Raw genomic sequence first — 14,559 nt, 5'->3', positions numbered from 1 at the left:
GTTTAGTATATGTTACCCAAAATAGTCAGGGTATATGAAGAATTTTAGTAAGGCTGTAAATGTGGTTAAGGCTGCGAATGTGGTTAAAGTGGTCATGGCAGAGTGCTCAATATGAGAGACCATCACACAAACATTATGTCAAATTCTAATCTGGTTGTTTTGTGCGAGTACAATGGAAAACGTGAGGGGTGAAACACTAGTTGGAGTTAGTAATATACATATTCTACTTGGAACGTTGGAGGTGTTAATCTGGAGCGGTTTCTGAAAATCAGCAAAATCCAGGCATATTTACCTCCAATCATCGCCACCACCACCCACTTACCCAACATCTGCATCTGTATCTCTACCACCCACTTCCCTTCTCTCCAAACAGGTCATAATAAACCAATATTGACCAAATATTGACCAAAAATTAGTAATAATCCCCAGTTTGAACCTCAAAAGCTTAGCAACTCAACTTTACAAGACACTGGTCTGAATGACAGTCCACAGATACAACCAAACTTGAATAAGTTTAACCAGTTTACTTTCACCCTTAAATAACATGCAGTTTTTTGCATTCATAAACACCAACAATTATATTCTTCTACGCATTGTATGAGAAAATAGCAGTGATTTCACAAATATATCCAATCGTGTTATTTTCTAAAATACAAAATAAAAACAAAATTCAATAGGATCAATGTATTTAAAACTTCAAAATTAATCGCATTTTGGAATATTATTTTGAGGCTCTGACATTTTATTCACCAGCTCATTGCCCTTGGCAGCAATTGGCACTCATCATAGACCTTAAAATGGTGTAATAGCACCAACTGCTTATTTTTCTATGACTTATTCTGCTATTCTCATGTTTATGTGTAAGCAATCTAGTTACACTTTATTAGCAACGGAAACATCCAAAACAGTTAAAAATAATCATTGTTTTTACAGTAGATATGAAGTAAATGATGATATACTAGATAATTGGATATCTCTGTGCCAATGCTTAACTATGTCAAAGTACCCTCCAGTGTACGCTCCCATGTCATCATTCACCTGCAAGCCTTGACAGTAATTGGCACATTAGCTATTCAGGGAAAGAAGCCATTGCTGAGCCCAATCTTATTGATAACATGAATACTTTTCAACAGGGGCATTTGGATGGTGACCATGAACAGGATTCCTTGCTGATTTTCTGATCCACGATTTGGAAATGTTCTAGTGAATTAGAGATTTCAATTCCAGTTGAAATTAGGGAACTTCACAAAGACGAGGGATGAGACCCGGGATTGATGCTGTAGCATCAAATCCACTGTTTACTGAGTTAATAGGGAGGCTCATTTTAAGACAATAAGAACAGTGATCAAACCCTTTTAAACATCTGGTGCAATGAAATTAAGTTTTTGTTATATGTACATACGTCTTTCTCTCATTGCTCTTCTTAACTTATTTATCATTTATATCAATCTATAGCAGTGTCTGTGATTTTGTTGCACTTTTTTGTTTTGCTTTGCTAAACATTTTTTGGTAAGAACCATGCTCCTTGAATCCAATTTAGCTTTGTCCCATTACCTTTGCCTTTTATCTTCTGAAATCATTATGATTTGGCACCTGTGTTGCAACTTATAGCTGAAATAGACATAAAATAGACCTACATCGATATCATTTCAAAACAAGCTTTATTTATGAAAATGTCAGAAGTATTGAAGTAGACATTGAATAGGTTTTCAGTGTGGCTGAAGCATTATGGTGTATACAGATCTTTTAATAGGGGTTGGTCCGATTGGGTCCTCTCACACCAGTTGGAGAACCAGTGGGGAATCTTAAGGGGGACCCATTGGAATCAGGTGTCCTTTTGGCAGTTCAGCGGTCGCCTGCCAGCCTTCCCTATCTCAGCAGAGGAATGTCAGCTCACCAAGAGCTATCCACAATCAGTGGCCTGCAGTTCATTATTACCCTCAGCACAGGCAGCCATACAAATTCCAAAAGCAAGCTCCCCCAAACTGGCACAGTGCCGCAGATGGAAAGATATCTTGGAGGGCACTAATAAGTCCAAGAGTGCTCATTGGGAGTTTCTGGGAATGGAAAAACTGTGCGGACACCATTCAACCACTGATCCACCATTAAATTGAGATGGCCTTAGGGATAATGGCTGTCAGTTAGTTCATTAATGGACATTATTGACATCCTACTGCCAGCTGCCATGATCCCATGTCTGTCCTGCCCGTTACATTTAATCCTGCCCTTTATGTCTACATGATGGATCAAGGTCAATTTGGACTATGTCAATTGGCACAGTAAACACATACCTACATCTTTGGAAAAGTAACTATTTCAGACCTAATAGCTCCAATTTTAAGTGCTGCTTGCCTCCTCCACCTCCTGCACCATGCTGGATGGAAACCAGTAACAGGTCAGGTAAAAATGATGCCAGTAACTTGCCTTATCTGATCATGATGGCTTCCAAGTTCAGTGTTATTTAGGAAGCAGGTGAGCAATGTAAAGGTAGCAGGGTCCACCCATAATATCTACTAATAAGAGGATCTGCAGTTCAGGCCCATACAAGTAAGTTTTTAAGTTTCATTTTTGGTTTCTTTATGGGCGAGGAGAAACAGAAATATTCTGCAGGAAACCTTGGGCATATCTTGCCCAGGTCGCTCATTCCCACCTACCCATCACAGTCCAATTCAATTCCCACCCTCACCCTCACTTCCTTAATGCCAGGAACTATTCTCACCCATCACTGATGGAAACCTCCTGGACTGGAATTCCTGCTTTCCTTTATCAGTCATGTAGTGGATCAAGACGAGTTTAGGTGGAAGCTGAGGGGACATTTTACAAATAGGGTGCTGATTGTTACATTTAAACAGGAGTTGCAAGCCGAGTTATAATTCTGATCATGCACATCACATGCTTCAAGGTCTGTGTTTCCTACCATTTCTGCCAACCTAACCATGCAATGCTCTCATCCCAGTATGATCAAGTTCAATGAATTAGTTAAACTAATTAGATCCTCCTCAAACGAATCCTAGTGAATACAACGAATGTTAGTATTCTAATGTAAGCAAATTTCATACAGTCATCAAGTCATAGAGATGTACAGCATGGAAACAGACCCTTCGGTCCAACCTGTCCATGCCTACCAGATATCCCAACCAATCTAGTCCCACCTGCCAGCACCCGGCCCATATCCCTCCAAACCTTTCCTATTCAATTGTTATTAATCAACACTGCAGTTCTCAACATATCCTTTGTGGTGTCTTTTTTAGAAGTTGATGCATGATCTGAGATGACAGTTGAAAAAGATGAACCCCATTTTATTAGAATAGTGCTTTTGAAACATGAGAGGTTTTGTGTTTCTTTCGTTCAAACTTTCTATTGACTGATCTTCAAAGGCTGTACACATGAATGCTCTGGTGAACAAGCTCTTCTTAGGATTGTAAGAGATGCAATGAATTTAAGGATGAAGTCAATTCATATGCCTTAGTTTGCTGGAGTTACAGAAGGTACCAATGTTTAATTTATAAACTTGCCAATACTAAGCTTGGTAGCATTGTCAATTGAGAGCAGGATAGTGTAAAACTTCAAAAAGACATAGACAAGTTGATGGAATGGGCAGACAAGTGATAGATGAAATTCATTGTGGAGAAGTGTGAAGTGATTCATTTTGATAGAAAGAACAAGAAGAACGAATATAAAGAGTACAATTCCAAAGAATGTGCAGGAGCAGAGGCACCTGGGATTAATGTGTATAGAATCATAGAGTCATAGAGATGTACAGCATGGAAATAGACCCTTCGGTCCAACCCATCCATGCCGACCAGATATCCCAACCCAATCTAGCCCCACCCGTCAGCACCTGGCCCATATCCCTCCAAACCCTTCCTATTCATATACCCATCCAAGTGCCTCTTAAATGTTGCAATTGTACCAGCCTCCACCACTTGATCTGGCAGCTCATTCCATACACGTACCACCCTCTGTGTGAAAACGTTGCCCGTAGGTCTCTTTCATATCTTTTCCCTCTTACCCCAAACCTATGCTCTTTAGTTCTGGACTCCCTGACCCCAGGGAAAAGACTTTCCCTATTTACCCTATCCATGCCCCTCATAATTTTGTAAACCTCTATAAGGTCACCCCTCAGCCAACGATGCTCCAGGGAAAACAGCCCCAGGCTGTTCAGCCTCTCCCTAAAGCTCAAATCCTCCAACCCTGGCAACATCCTTGTAAATCTTTTCTTTCTAATTCATTGAAATTGTGATTACCAAAGCATGCACTATCCTCGACTTTGTTAACCGGGGAAAGGAATGCAAGAGCAAGGAAGTTACAGTAGATTAGACTTTGAGGTTCAGCCTCAGCTAGAGTATTGCATTCAGTTCTGGAAACCACACTTTAAGAAATATCTGGAGGTATTACAGAGTGGCAAAAGATTTGCAATAATGATTCCAGACAAGAGGAACTTCTGTTACATAGCCAGATTAGAGAGTTTGGGGCTGTTCTCCTTGGAGAAAAGACAACAGCAAATCATTTGATTGACCAATCCAAAATCATGAGCAATATGGACAGAATACAGTAAATAGGGAAATATTGTTCCCACAAGAACAAGATGGCACAGATATAAGGTAATGAGCGAAATAAGGAGAAAACATTTTGCATAGCAAGTGGTTGGGAGCTCTCTGAAAACTTTAAGATTGGGACAGAACAAAACTGGAATTCCACCCAAACTACAAGATTTAGTAGCACAATGATTGAAGTGTTGCCCTTGGATGATGCAACTGGAGAAAGAAACTTCCTGATCAAAATGAGTGTAATAGGTTAGGAGTGACTTGATGCAAGGGAGGAAGAATGTTCAAAAAGACTCACCCACAAGAATCTAAAAATTAATTACACCAGTCAAAAATTGATTCTTGCAGACTTACAATTCAATGCTTTTTATCCAAAGATTTTAGAAACCCATGCTGTATATCTCTATGACTCCAAATGCTTTTGTTCAGAAAAGGTGATCACTCAAATAACATGAATGTTGTTACAGATTAAATGATAAGTGTACTCTATACAATCATATACAGCATATGACTTTCGCGCAAGGTTTTCTCAAAGTTTAAATTTAACTGTATTTTATAATTGATAAGATTACTGCTCATCACAAAATAATTTGTTAGATTAGATTTAAAAATATTTTTATTAACAGTTGTTCTCACCTGTGTTTGATAGCTAACACTGACAACTGCATTTGTACCACCCTCCCTGACGACCTGCAGGCTGACAAATGTGGCCTTTTGATGAATGACAGGAAACCGAGATCCAACAGCGAAAAAGATCAGTCTGTGCTGCATATCGCTCTCCAGAATTGTAATGTTTAAAAATCGAACACTGCTATTTATCATGGCTCCAGCACCTACTTCATAGATTTCCACAAAAAACCATGTTTCAGATTCTGGGATCTGCAGAGCAGCATTCAAAAACAGTAAGTATGTAAGAAACATCATCCAGTCTTTTCACAGCACAATGTGAGTCATTACTTAAGTACCACAGTAAAACATAATGGCAGCCTAAAAATTAAATTCAACTTTAACATCAAATTTAAGCTGTCTGTAGAATTAAGACATCATGGCTAAAAGAACTTCTAATTAAACACAGCAGAAAACATGCATGATTCATTGCCCCATGCTCCAGTTCTGAGACAATGGGGAAAATCTAAATTATTCTTAAGAGTTCATGGGTAACATATCAATCATATATTCATCAGTTAATCAATGGAAGTATGAGATAGTTAATGAAATAAAATTCATATTCTATTAATTGTTATGGCATTATGTATTTCAGCTACCATTGCCTAAGATTACAAGTTCCCTTTGAGTATCATGGGTTTAAATGCAAATAGAAAGAATAAATGAACTGAAAATGATCTTTGATACTCTTATGTTAATATTTTAACAACATTAAAAATATGTTAACTTTAACATTACACCTTTTGTCAGGTCACCCAACATTGAACACTCAAAAGGCTTCTATTTCACTCCTTTAGGCCAGTAGTAGAGTATGCATCGGTCATGGGGGAGGAGAACTTCCAGGGAGTGTGTCTTTGGTAAACTTGCTGGCCAAACCTTTTCCACCAGGAGCATGGGCCAAGCAAAAGGCTTGAGCCAGTCCCATTTTCCACTGATTTAGCCATGGTGCGATTTAAACAATTTTTTAAAAATCATTCACTGAATATGGACATCCCTGGCTGGGCCAGCATATATTGCCCATCCCTAATTGCCCAAAGAGTAGTTAATCATATTGCTGTGGGTCTGGGGTCACATATAGTCCAGACCAAATAAGGATGGCAGTTTCCTCCCATAAAAGACATTAGTGAACCAGTTGGGTGTTTCCCATAATTACCAATAGTTTCCTTGTCCTCATTGGACTCTTAATGGTGATTTATACAATACAGAAGCAGGCCGTTCCACTCAATATGGTTCTGTGATACAGCTATCCTACTAAGTTCACTAACTGATTCTTTCCTTTTAATTATGGCTCCTTTAATCTTTGAGCCAATAACATTTCAAAAGTTCTATGAAATCTGAGTTCATCTCCCTTTCAGGCAGTGAATTCCAGATCAGAGCAACATTCTGTGTAAAATCGTTTCCTCATCTTTTCCTCAGGTTCTTTTGCTAATTTGTGTCCTCTTGTTACTAAATAATCTGTTGCTAGATTGTGCTTTTAAAATTAAGAATACCCACTTCTAAGCAGAAGTCCCTGACAACAATAGGCCTCTGTCCACATGGTGTTTGAGATGGGACGCCTTAAGCTTGGGAGTATACACATTTACATCACTCCAAGTATGTTGGGGAGTGGAGTTAGGGGAAGGGGGAATGGGGGAGGGGGGGGAGGGAGTTGTTTGTGTGTGTATCCATGAAGCTAGACACCCTCTTAATAGGTTGTTTTATGTTGTTGATCAACATAAGTAAGCCATTTGCAACTGTGTTTTATTGAAGAGATAATTGTGTTGAAGTGAGAATGAAACTATTGAATGCAGATGTCTTTCTGGTCTCTTATTCAGTTGACAAATGTGTCTTAATTTCATAGCAAAATTAGAAATAGGAACAGAATGAGGCCATTCAGCTCCTTGAGCCGCCAATCATTCAAAAGGACCATAGCTGATCCAACAATCCTCATGCTCATTTTTCTGCCTTTTCACCATAACCTTTGATCCCACTAAAGATCAAGAATCTATCCCAGACAATCTGAGACATTCCCGCCATCTTAGGGATCATTCTAGTGAACCTTCTCTGAACTGCCTCCAATGAAATAATAGCTTTCTTTAAATATGGGAACCAAAACTGATCACAGCACTCCAGATATTGTCTCATAAAGCACCTTGTACAGTTGCAGTAGGACTTCCCTACTCTTATATTTCACATTGATAGAATTGTTTTTAAATATCCACATCAAAGTGGCTTTACACCTCTTCTACCACTCCATTTTACAAGGGTGTACCACTGTGGGGCAGAGAGAGATGAGGGCAGCAGCCAAAATGTCTTGCTGTTTCAAGCAAAGGTCCCATGTCAAATGACAACAGCAAGCAATAATGTAATGGGACGATGATTACTAGTTTAGATGGAAAGTGATCAAAACCTGTAAGTTCTATCTTTGATTAATACCATGGGAACATGTAAAGAAATGACCCCTTGAAGGTAACTTTTAGATTATTTGTGAGTTGTAGAGTAAAGTACACTTTCAAATTTCAAAAGTTAATCTGGGATACGCGTGCCCCAGGACTATGTGCCATACTGCAGTATGTCTTGCTGATCTGATTTTCAGCGTTTATTCCAGCATTCCAGTTGCATTGGGAAAGCTGCTTAGTGTCCTACAACTTAGTTGGAAAATTTAAATGGGGTTTGATCCTTCAAATCATGGAGCTACGTCATCAACAAAATGGACAGCAGACTAACTCCACTCGAACATCTGGCTGCTCAGAAGTTAATATTGACCCCAAAAAGAGAAGAATTTCCTTGAATATTGACCTTACAAGTAGCTATTAAGTTGCACTATTTTTCTTGATACTAACCTCATCTGGTTTGATTTCAATGACGATAGTACATTCAGTCACTCCACTAACACAAAGGGTACTTCCTGTTACAGCTTTCAGCTCATTAACCAGATCTACCCCATTCCTTTGCAGGACAACATCTGATTTATTAAATGTCACACGCCACAAAATTTTCACATCCTCATAAGACCTGTAAATGCAAAATAAATATTAGGCATGAAATATTTGGGGTAAAGTCATGAGTTTCTAAACGTTTGAACAACTTCTAACAAAATCATACTCCTTGATCAACTTCCCTCAATTAACATGGAAATGAATAATGCTTGGACAAGAAAATTGGGTAGATTTTTAACTTCACCATCTGGACAGGAATCTGGAGAGGGAGCTCATACGCTCCTCAGAGAAATTATTTAATTTTCTTTCCAGTGAAATTTCTGCCCTTCGAAAACATTCCCAAAAAAACACGTGAAATAGGAGCAGGAGTGTGTCATTTGGCTTCTCAAGCTCGCCTTGCCAGTCAATAAAATCTTGACTGTTCTTCCTCAGGCCCCAACTTTTCTTTTGTGCCAACGCCTCAAAACACAACTTCCTGATATTTTAAAAATCTATCAACCTCCTCTTTAAATACTTGAATACTTGAGTCTCCCCAACTCTAAGGTACAGATCCTTTGCATTTCAGTTTTAAACAAGTGTCCCTTTATTCTGCAGCTATGTGCCATATTTCAAGATTTCCACATTAGATTCTCAATATTTATCCTGTCAAGCACATTCAGAATCTTGTCTTTTTCAATAAGACCACCCCTCATTCCACTAAACTGAAATGAATACAGGTCTAACTCATTTAGTCAACCTTGGTAAGTCAAGTCCTTCATCCCAGGAACCAACCAAGTGAAACTTTTCCAATGTCAAATCATTTTTGCAAATACGGGGACCAAAGCTGTAGTGTACTCCAGTTGTAATCTCACCAGATCTCTGTACAGCTGTGACAAGATTACTTCTTTAATATCAGCTCCCCAGCAACAAGACCAAGTTGTATGCGTTTTCTTAATTACAACACCCAGGTCCCTCTGCACTGCAATTTTTGCTGTCTCTCTTCATTTAATTAATAGCTTGTTGTTTGATTCTTCCTACCAAAGTACATTAAACTCTACTTGCCATGTTTTTGCTCATAACATACTCCTTATGTTGTCTTCACAACATGCCCAGCATTATTGCAAATTTACATTACAAGTCAGTAATTTAGAAAGCAAACAAATTGAAGTCCTAGGACTGATCCTTGTGACATTCCGCTAGCCAGATCCTTCCAATGTGAAAAAGACACATTAGTTAACCCATTAAAAGATCCATGAATCTTTTACATGGCTTGATATCAAATTCTTTTTTGGAAATCCAATAGAATACATCTGTTAACTCTCCTTTATTTGCTTGTAGGTCCTCAATGAGATCTAACAAATTTATCAAGCATGATTTCCTTTTCAAAAAACCACCCTGATTGCATTTAAGCTTTTCAAAATGTCCTGCTGGTTTTTCCTTAGTAATGAACTGTGGCAATTTCCCAATGAGAGCTATTAGTTTTGTGTTTTCTGTCTCTTTCCCTTCTTGAAAAGAAGCATTATATTAACAGTTTCCCAATCTGCTGCAACCCTCCCAGAATCCAATATTTTGACCACAGTCTCCACTACGCCTGCAACTACTTCTTCTAAAACCCTTGGATGCACCAGGTCCTGGTGACTTGTTTGCCTTTAGTCCCATCTGTTTGACAAATACTTAGTCCCTTGTGACAGAAACTATTACAAGATATTTCTGACCCTTAGTACCTGTCATCTTTGGGATATTCAGAGTATCCTCCAATGTAAAGACTGAGACAACACATCAATTTGAATTATCTGCCATTAGCCTGTTTCCTATTATTAATTCCCCAGTTGTATCCTCCAAAAGTCCCATATTCATTTTAGCTATCCTTTTTATATAACCAAAATAGCTCTTGCTGTTTGTGTTTATATTCCTTGCCAGTTTATTTTCATAACCAAATTTCACCCTCTTTATTAGTTAGCTGCTAATGGTTCCTAAAAAATACACAGAGTCCTCTGGCCTACTAGATTTGCCACGTTGTATGCCTGAGTTTTGATTGGATACTTTATTTGACTGCCTTTGTTAATTACGGATGGTTCATCCTTTTCATCCTTTTTGACCAGAATAATGTTTTGCTGAATAATTACGAAATATCTATTTAATTATCTGCCATTGCTCATTTCCGGACCTTCCCCTACATCTATTTTCCTCGCCCACTTTCAACAACTCTTTCTTAATGCCTCTGTAACTGTACCGATTTAAATTGAAGATACTGGTTTGAGACCCCAGGTGCTCTCTCTCAAACTGAATTTGAAATTCCATCACGTTGTGATCACGACCAGGTAAAGGCCCTTTAACTATGAAATTTCTTATAAATTCTACATCATCACACATCAATTGATCTACAATAGCCTGTTCCTGGGTAGATTCTACAAAGTACTGTCTAGGAAACCATCCGCGTTGCATTTTATAAATCTGTCTTTATCTGCCCTCATTTCTTATTTCATTTGTCCCTTCAATAGACAAGTTAAAATCACTTGTGAGAATTGCAGTACCATTCTCATATGCATCCAACTTTTGTGCATGGCAGTGAAAACTAGAACCAGAAGTCACTGTCATGGCTTGCTTCCAAGCCATGCAGCTTCGAGGAAACATTGGCCACGCAGTCAAAATCTTGGAAAATCCTTCCTGACAGCACTGTGGGTATACCTATATCAGTAGAACTATGGCCATTCGAGAATGCAACTCATTATTACCTTCTTGAGGTAACTAGGGATGGAAACGAATCATTGCCAATCCAAAAGTGCCCACATTTCATGAAAAAAAATTGCAACTCTTGATAAAATGTTATTTTGCCAGAACTGGAAGCCTAAAACGTGTGAATCAATTTGAAGACCTAAACAAATGAGAAATCCCTGATTAGGACCTGATATCAGCATGAGCAAGACTGGTTTTGGGGCATTTAAAAAATGGGGCACCTTTCATATCACAATCCTTTCTAAATATTTAATCAGTACACTTCTACCAACAGTTGAGGAGCCTCCATAAAAGAAAGCACTTGTGTAATGATTATCCCGTTACATAAAAAGGACTCTGACTGCACACTCAGCCCAATTTGGAAGCTGCCGTGATTTTCTCACCAGACTAAAGTGGCGCGGCATCTCACCTGCCATGCTCTTTAAGTGCTTTTCATTTTCCGTAAGTCAATTCCCTAATATCCCGTCTCTTCCCTTTTACAAGGCAATCCAAAGAATTTTTTATCATTACTTCCCTTCTTGAACACAGACCTTTCTTTGATGTCAGTCAGTGGTCTCTGGCCCGCTTGGTATCCTATCCTGTTTCCAGGCCAACTATGGCTTACCATTCATGTTGTGTGGGATTTTGATTGCTGGCATTGAAAGTTGAGGCCAGAACATTCTATTCTTGTTCTGTCCAACCAAAACCAGGTCAATATTCACCCATCAACTCCCAGCTGATGTCAGTGATATTCAGAATTCCTCTCTTGATTTCATTATAGAGCCACTGTCTTAGCATATAAAGATGAAGACCATTTTTAGTAATTAAAATGGTACCTGTTTCTCTGTCTCTCGATTGTTAGCTGAAGCTTTCTATGTTCAGAGTCTTCATCCAACACTAGGTTACTCGGGGCAACCCATGTAAAACTGAAAATGCCATTCTGTATGTCATTTCCTGCATTGAAAACATATGACAGCAAAATCAAATAGTTACATCAAATAATTCAGAATTCTTTAAAAAACAGAAACAAGTTTGAGGAATGCATGCTGCATTGATTTACTTTGGTTGGGTTCACATCCAACCCACAAGAAGAAAATAAAAATTGTTTTGTTCTAACTTTAGGAACTGCTAAACCAATGCTCTAAACTTAACCCAAATCTGAAGTCCAAAATCAATTAAAACCCATTTTCCAGTGACAGCTATACACATAAAGTTTCAAATTGCAATTGAGAAATAAATGTTTCAAAATCATATGGCAGCCTTTGCCAGAGGTTGTTGAAGATGAAGCAATAGATAGAAGGAAAATGAAAAGAGGCACATGTCAAATTCTAATACCAGAGCATTTGAAGTCCTTCCCTAGGATGTTGTTGGATACATAGCTCGATGAGATGGGTGTGCGAAAGTTTATCCAATGTGCTTTGCAGGGCCACCCTTTACTGAGGATGTTGTCCCTGATAATTCCTACAGGGGAGTTCAATATCCTTTGGAGGAGTTTGAAATATTTGCAAGTGATGACAAATGGATTCTGAAAACTACATGCTCTGTATTCATATGAAGTTTTCACAGAGTTGTAAAGCTTCTACATTTGTATTGTATGGATCCTCTTACATTCTGAAAGGAACACCTTCAGGATGCAAAGTGGAATGAAGGCCAACGTCACAATATTTCATCTGCAAAATGCAGTCATTTACTGACATTTCTGTTAGAAATGTGAGTTGTACAGTTGTTTCTGTTCTTCTACGAGTAGATCTTTCAAACTACTGACCTCTTCAGGTGAATCTTCTGCTGATACAACTTAATGCCACTATGATAGCACAAACCTGCAAAAGCCATTGCTCATCAAAATCATCAAATGTGAGTCTTCTCTAACATGCCCAAGAAACTCCAACTGCACCCTCCTCAGAACATGACAAATCTCAACCCCTAACACACCCTTTTTAAAGAGAAGCACTCTGAAATCATTTAGCTTCTGGGAGCCAAAAGGCGTTTTGAAAAAGCACTGAATCTAGGAATGATGGCCGCTGCATACTGCAAATGGCTGAAAGAGGGTTAGAGTAAATAAAACACAATAGAAGTCTAAATTTAAATTTAATGTAGAAAAGAAATAAAGGTCAGCACACAAAAAAGACAAGAGAAACTGATCAAGAGAAAAAAGCCTGACTAGGTCATTGCATAGCTTTCAGAAAACATGGAAGCATTTATTTTCTCCTAGCTATTTATAACTTGCCTGGGCCTTCATCAAAGGGCACAATCATGAAGGCATCATACAAGCCTAAGCTAAGAGGAATGTGTCTGATTTGCATTACTTCTTTACCTTTAATCAAAGCTTGCAACTTGGAATGCTGCCAAGGTGCAAAAACCCCATCCACAATGTGTTTAAAGTTCTCGGTGTGTGTGTGCAAACTGTGCCTGCATTATACTTGGCTTGTAAGCACAGGAGCAGAACATAAACCTCAAAATGATTTACAAAGCTCTTACAGATAAGTTTCTGACTTTTGTTCATCGAATCCCTACAGTGTGGAAACAGGCTATTCAACCCAACACCTCTGAAAAGCATCCCCTACCCTATCCCTGTAACCCTGCATTTCCCATGGCCAACATATCTAAACTACACACACAAACAAACAGAAGTTGCTGGAAAAGCTCAGAAGGTCTGGCAGCATCTGTGAACAGGAATCAAAGTTAACGTTTCGGGTCGGTGACCCTTCCTCAGAACTGATGGTAGCTAGGAAAATGTTGGTTTATATGCAGAAGATAGGGTGGAGGGAGGGGATAAGGAGTAAACGATAGGTAGGGTAGATCCCAAAGAGAGAGAAGAACAGTTGGACAGACAAAGAAGTCAATAATGGATCTAGGTAGAAGGGTGAATAGCTGTTAATGGAGACTGTTAGTGGCTAACAATAGGTAGTGTGTAAAGGCAGATTATATGATAACAAGGCCTGGTGTGTGTGTGGTAGTGCGCTTGGACATGGGGAAGTGCAGGCCCTAAAACTATTTAATTCTATATTGAATTGAGAGGGCTGCAGAGTCTCCAAGCGGAAAATGGGATGTTGCTATTCCAGCTTGCCATAAGCTTTGCCGGAGCCCATGCCTAAACACTATGGGGAATTTAGCATGGCCAATCCAGTTAACTTGCACATCTTTGGATTGTGGAAGGAAACCAGAGCACCCAGTGGAAACCCACGCAGGCTCAGCTCAGGGAGAATGTGCAAACTCCACACAGATAGTTGCCTGAGGCTGGAATCAAATGCGGGTCTCTGTCACTGTGAGGCAGCAGATGCTAACCACTCAGCCACCTTACTGCCCAACATTGACAAAATAACCTATCAACTGAGCAAATTTCTAGCATCCTGAAAACAATACTTGGATGATAAAACCGTGTACATTTGGCTAGTTTAGTTTCAGATTCCTTTTGAAATATAGTAGTTCACTCTCTCCCAAAAAGACATCGAAATGTTAACGCAAGCAAAATGTTGTAAATCCAGAATGCAATATTGTTTTTCAAAAATTTTAATTATAAGCCCAATTCAGAAGACTCAAAACTAGTCAATATTGGGGATGATATTAATTCTACTTGCCTGACCAAAACCAGGCAATTTATAATTGCCAAGTCACTTCCCTGTTATGATGATGCTGTCACTATAAAATGATTATTTTGTCCTTGGTTTTTTGAAGAGAGGTTGTGAAAGCAGAGGTGTCGATGTGTCTGCTGCAGCTGGCCTAAGTCAATAATT

General features: G+C 38.9%; 1 protein-coding gene across 2 annotated transcripts in view; it reads right to left on the bottom strand.

The window, feature by feature from the left end:
• The window catches only part of adgrv1 (adhesion G protein-coupled receptor V1), a 563,049-nt gene that overhangs the window by 241,632 nt on the left and 306,858 nt on the right, over positions 1–14,559 (bottom strand). For both annotated transcript variants that reach the window (XM_072582867.1, XM_072582868.1), the window contains 3 exons: positions 11,662–11,779; positions 8,036–8,207; positions 5,184–5,426 (listed from right to left, as the gene is read on the bottom strand). In XM_072582867.1, the coding sequence (XP_072438968.1) occupies positions 5,184–5,426; positions 8,036–8,207; positions 11,662–11,779 (533 nt within the window). The remainder of the gene's footprint in view (positions 1–5,183; positions 5,427–8,035; positions 8,208–11,661; positions 11,780–14,559) is intronic.

This window comes from Chiloscyllium punctatum, chromosome 2 (assembly GCF_047496795.1).
Source record: "Chiloscyllium punctatum isolate Juve2018m chromosome 2, sChiPun1.3, whole genome shotgun sequence".
NCBI classification, from domain to species: Eukaryota; Metazoa; Chordata; class Chondrichthyes; order Orectolobiformes; family Hemiscylliidae; genus Chiloscyllium; species Chiloscyllium punctatum.
The sequence above is the reverse complement of the archived record's forward strand: the minus strand, read 5'-3'. Positions and strand labels throughout refer to the sequence as shown.